This window comes from Cucurbita maxima, unplaced genomic scaffold (genome assembly GCF_002738345.1).
Source record: "Cucurbita maxima cultivar Rimu unplaced genomic scaffold, Cmax_1.0 Cma_Scf00019, whole genome shotgun sequence".
Lineage (NCBI taxonomy): Eukaryota > Viridiplantae > Streptophyta > Magnoliopsida > Cucurbitales > Cucurbitaceae > Cucurbita > Cucurbita maxima.
In genome coordinates this window covers 2,211,395-2,217,168 of record NW_019272035.1, presented here as the reverse complement: position 1 = coordinate 2,217,168, position 5,774 = coordinate 2,211,395, and the positions used below count along the sequence as shown (strand labels likewise).

General features: G+C 32.0%; 1 protein-coding gene across 4 annotated transcripts; it reads right to left on the bottom strand.

The window, feature by feature from the left end:
* Nucleotides 1-2,109: 2,109 nt before the first annotated feature.
* On the bottom strand, nucleotides 2,110-5,196 carry LOC111493986 (probable purine permease 5). Of its 4 annotated transcripts, none has more exons than XM_023143956.1 (2): nucleotides 5,091-5,196; nucleotides 2,110-3,451 (listed from the first exon to the last, which is right to left on the bottom strand). In XM_023143956.1, the coding sequence occupies exon 2, from the start codon at nucleotides 3,400-3,402 to the stop codon at nucleotides 2,308-2,310; it is 1,095 nt and encodes a 364-aa protein (XP_022999724.1). In that variant the 5' UTR covers nucleotides 3,403-3,451; nucleotides 5,091-5,196; the 3' UTR covers nucleotides 2,110-2,307. The 4 variants fall into 4 exon arrangements, with proteins under 4 accessions (XP_022999724.1, XP_022999726.1, XP_022999725.1 ...); XM_023143958.1 differs by having other exon boundaries at nucleotides 2,110-3,446; XM_023143957.1 differs by lacking the exon at nucleotides 5,091-5,196 and adding an exon at nucleotides 4,931-5,058.
* Nucleotides 5,197-5,774: the final 578 nt, after the last annotated feature.

Here is a 5,774-nt window from a genome sequence, read left to right as displayed (position 1 = left end):
TTTTTTTTTTTTTTTTTTTTTTTTTTTTTTTTTTTTTTTTTTTTTTTTTTTTTTTTTTTTTTTTTTTTTGTCCATTTACCTAGCTTCAATTGGTAAGTCTAGGAAGGAGTTCTCGATTTATAGGATATTAAATTGAATTTTTCCGCTAAATATAAATTTAAATTTTATGTCTAATAAAATTTTTAAAATGTTAATATTATATTTAATATTAATATTTTTTAAAAAAATTCAAATCAATGCTATCAAATATTTGATTTTTGATCGAGAAAATATGATCTTATCAATTAATCTAGTCGGTATTGAAATCAATACAAATAAAACCCGTGAACTCAATATAAATAAAACTATTTCAAAATTTAAAACACAACGTTTACCTTGCACGTATAAACTCGCTTAGCTTAGTTGAAGGTTAAATTATAATTTTAGTTAATTAATATTGAGGTTGATGAGTGTATTTAATTTTTGAATTTTTAAAAATATTTAATAAAGGTCTGAATTTTCAATTTTGTGTTAATAAATTTCTAATTTTGTATTATAAAATAATTTACTAATCATATTTTTTAGAATTCACAAATCTATTAAATACAAAATTAAAAGTTTAGAGTTCTTACGTTCATCTTCCGTTCATCTTCAATTCATCTTTTTTTTTTTTTAAACGATAATATTTTAGAAAAATCTTTTTTTGGTCCGAGTATAATTTCTATTTAGACCGAAAGTTTCAAAATGTTACACTTGGTATATCGAATTTCACATATTACATTATTACCCTTTGAATTTTGAATTTAATTTCTAATTTGGTCTATATACTTTAGGGAAATTACATTTTTACCCTTGAGTTTTAGTCATTTGTTTAAATTTTCTATTAACTCATTCAAACCAAAATAATTACAACTAAATGAATATTTATTAATTTTCGACCACTATTAAACATAAATGAAAAACCTATCTCATAATTATTTTCAATTAATTAATTGAAGTTAGCACAAATTAAAAAAAAACTACGTAAGGGTAAAAGGGTAAAAATGCAAAATCTAATATATTAAGGACACTATAGAACATAAACAATAAAATATAAAGATAAAAAATGTGATATTTTAAAATTTAAGAACGAAACAAGAACAAAAGTCAGAACTTCGAAATAAAAATGTCACAGCCCAACCCTGTCGCTAGCAAATATTATCCACTTTGACCCGTTATGTATCATCATTTTGGCCCGTTATATATCATCATCAGTCTCAAGATTTTAAAACGCATCTTCTAAAGAGAAGCATTTTAAAAATTCGCTCGACAACCCCTAATACCATTTGTAAACAGCACAAGCCCATTGTTAACAAACATTGTCCATTTTGATTCGTTATACATCACTGTTAGCCTTAAGGTTTAAAATGCATTCAATAAGGCGGTGTTTTCATATAATATAAGAAATGTTATGTTCCTCTCGGACCAATATGAACATAAAAACTATTTATTATTTATTTATTTTTCAAAACACATGTTTATATGTTTTGGGAGAAAAGATTTGAAATAATAATGTGAAGCTAAAATCCAAAAAAGTAGTTGAAATAATTCTGTCACAAAATACAATTAGATTTGACTTTTAATATGCCAGCTCACAATAATTGAAATAATTTTTTAGAAAAAAATTAAACTAATTAAACGTACTTAATTACTTAATTAATGCTTAAATGTATCAATTTAGATCATCACAAATGATTATAATTATTTAATTATTTTCAGTAGCTTTCCTTTAGAATCAAATCAAAATTATTAGAAAAAAAAAAACCCATAATATATTAATGAAAAAACAGGTGTGATTTATTATTTTAATCGAAAATTAAGATTAATCCTATTTTTTAACACAAATAATAATATCCATAAAAAAAATTTGAATTTTTACCGACCGTAATAAAAAATTAACTGACTACTAGCCACTCATTTTTGTGCTCGTGTCGTTTTAGCTCGACAATAAATTTAAAGATTTGAATCTTTGATCTCTTAATTGAGAATATATGTCTTCACTTTTTAACTATGTTTGGTCGATCCAACCTAACATTTCGAGAATCTATGAACTAAACAACATTATCCACTGATTTTCCACTAACTTATTAATTCACACAAAACAAACAGTAAATTATAAGTCAAATGTAACAAAATTTAAGGAACAAGAACACTCAGCAAAGCAAGCTTATGATCTAAGAGACTATACAAAGAGATCTTAAAGTAAAATGACCAAATCATAGGGCGATGCTAACATACTCGGGTCGTAATCAACAATTCGAGAGTCGAAAATGCAAGAACAGTATAAGTTTAGGATTGCTTACTTATAGAAGAACTGCCATAAATGTAGGAGCTGAATCCCCAGAAAGTGATAACTAAAGAGAGGATCTTGAAGCCACTCATAGGATCTTTCAAGAAAATGACAGCACCAATACTCGTAATAGGCACCCGAACCGCATTCAAGACGCCAGCAAGAATGGTCGATGATAAAAACAGAACAGCAGTTCCTCCCAACACTCCTAACTGGAAAGAAACTGCACTCCAAATAAGCACGAGCAAATACGACGACTTACCACCGACGAAACTTTCAGCTTCTGATTTCATGTTCTGAAAATCATTATTTAGAACGACGCCAAGAGTCGTAAACAAGAAGGCGAAAAATGAAACCATTACTTGTTGTTCCAACACAACGTGGAAAGACTTTCTGTCGAGGAGCTTTATGAAAACTAGCTCGGATAGAGCGAAGATGAGTCCGTGGAGAGCGGAGCCTAATATATCCCATACGAATCCTAATATGTATTGCTGATTGGTTATGCCTCCATATCTATCTGAATTCGAATCCAAACCGATCATCACAACTGCAGCTGTGATAATGAACGCAGCATTCAGTATCGAGGCATTAAGTCGATTCTTGGCAAGAAGGTAACCGAATAGTACAGAGAACACGAGCGATGACGAAGCCAAAAGTGAAGCGGTAGAAGCAGGGAGGTATGCATAAGCATATGCATACATGAGGTTATCAGCTGCACTTAAGAATCCCAGCACAACATAAGAAACAATGAGCTTCCAATTCAGAGGGGTAGGATGGATATCAGATAAGAAATACATGGGAAACAACAATAGAGCGGGAATAGGCCAGCCGACGACCGATACCCAGGAAATGATCCATTTGCTCTTCCCACCGTTGTCGTAATAGACACGGGAAAGTATAGACGAAGCGGGGAACGCCACAAGCATTGCTACACTGCTTAGAGCAAGAAGAATCCAATGTGAGATTGGTTTTCTTCTGAATGCTTCTGAAGCTGTTTGCCTGATGGCCGAGATCCGCTTCCATGTTGAAGCTGAAGCCTCTTCTGGGGCGTTCTCCGTTACATCCATCGATATATAAGAATCATCATAAGACATGTGTAGTCAAGTAATATATTCCGTTCGAACCTCGAAGAGAGATGCTGACCTAGACACAAATAGCATAGCTTCTGATCTTTAGAAAATTGAAGCAGACAGTTACAGACAACATGGCACATCCAGTCAAAGTCTTCTTGAATAAACAATACAAATGAGTAAATGATTGAGAAGATTCTTAGTCATTGTTTTCCTATAAAAAAATATAATCAGCATTACTATCAATGTGACAAGTTTGACTTCTACAAACAAAGAAACTAACAGTACCAATTCAAATTTGATAACCCGAACCTGACTCGAGGACAGCAAAACGATGATTGGCTTGTCGAAGTGCTTGATGGATGGTGCTTTAAAGGAGAAGGGAAGATAGTTTGACATTGTGCTATAAGGGTGTCTTTTGATTCTTTTTGTATAATTATGTAACAACCCAACCCACGCTAGCACACCGCCCAGTGTCTGGCTCTAATACTATTTGTAACAGCTCAAGTCCACCGCTAGTAGATATTGTCCTCTTTCGACTTTCCCTTTTTGGTTTTCCCTCAAGGTTTTAAAACGCATCTGCTAGGGAGAAGTTTCCACACTCTTATAAAAAATGTTTCGTTCTCCTCTCCAATCGATGTGGGATCTCACTATCTACCCCCTTTGGGGCCCAGCGTCTTTGCGATCACACCGCCTCATGTCCACTCCCCTTTGGGGCTCAGCCTCCTCGTTGGCACATTGCCCGGTGTTTGGCTTTGATACCACTTGTAATGACCCAAGCCCACCGCTAGCAGATATTGTCCTCTTTGGGCTTTCCCCTTCGAGCTTTCCCTCAAGGTTTTTAAACCGCATCTGCTAGGGAGAAGTTTCCACACCCATATAAATAATGTTTCATTCTCCTCTTCAACCGATGTGAGATCTCACAAACACTCATTGTATAAAGCCAATGTAGGTTCAACCTTTATTAGGCACGTATCGAACACTCATTAAGTACACTAAATAGACACATAATAATATAAGACAAAAAAAGTTCGAGACCAGACTCATTTCATTTTTCAAACATATGAATGCATAACCGTGCTGAGGTGCATACTTCAATAAATGTGACCTTGCCATGTCTATGTCCTAGATTTGTTTAAAAATGGCGTATCAGTAGAATCATGGCTTTTATCATAATGTAGATACAAGGTTTAACCCCAAGAAAATTTCAAAGGAAACCAGACCCTACGCCCATCGCTTTGGTTGAACCATGTCAGAGTAATTAACCCAACACAAATGTAAAACAAATCACCAGAACCATAATTTTCTATCATTTCTAATTCCTATTGCAATTCATAGCCAATGAAAAACAACACAGAATCCACAAAATGAAACATCAAAACATCAAGATTCTTCCATAGATGTAAAATTCCACATTAGAAACAGGGGAAATCAATCAAATCCATCACTAAACTCAACTCCAGAAACAACCCAGAAAGTGAAATCCATGACTACAACAAAATCATAAAGAAACCAAACATCTAAATTAAAAAATAAGAACAACCCAGCTCACCCATTAGCAAAATATGCAAGAACAAGACATGAAAAACCTGAGAAAACACAAAGGCGGCTAAGCCTGTCAAGGGTTGACAGTGAATGCTTCGGGTTTTGGCGGAGATACCAAAAAGTTCGAATCATAAGCATAGGACTGAAAGATCAAGAAATATTTTTACCTGTTTATGAGCAGGCGAAGGCATGAAGCGTATGTGCGGCTGCAGAAGAATTTGGAGAAGATTATGGGAATATTATTTCCACTCAGGGGCTCGGTGTTCGCACAACTGCCACAATCCACGTTTTTTTTAATATAATATGAGGTTAAATTAATAAAACAAATTCGTTTCAATAATACTTTATTAAAAAAAAAAAAAAATCTACCTTATGAGTTTTAAAAATCTATAAGAATTTTTTTTACCAATATTAAAAATTTAAATATATTTTTGAAACAAATCACTCACCTTTCAAACTAAAAACTTTTAAAAATTTTAAAAATTTAAGAATATTTTTTTTAGACAAAATATAAATTTATTAATACTTTAAAACTATAGAATATGTAGTTTTAAAAAATGTATAAATCTTTTATTATATAATTTAACGCATTAAATTATGAATAGAAATGGTAGTAAAAATTTCTATATATGATACATACTATATATGATATATACTATATATAGATTTTTTATAAATGAATTGATAGAACAAACCTAACATAGTAAGATTAAATTTGATTCCTTTGCTAACAATGATTTACAAAGAATAGGTACCCTAAAAGAAATTTTTCGGTTCATCTCAATATATTCTCTCGATCAAGAGGTTTGAGGATCAAATACTCCCTCTAGACAAAAAAAAAAAAAAAAAAA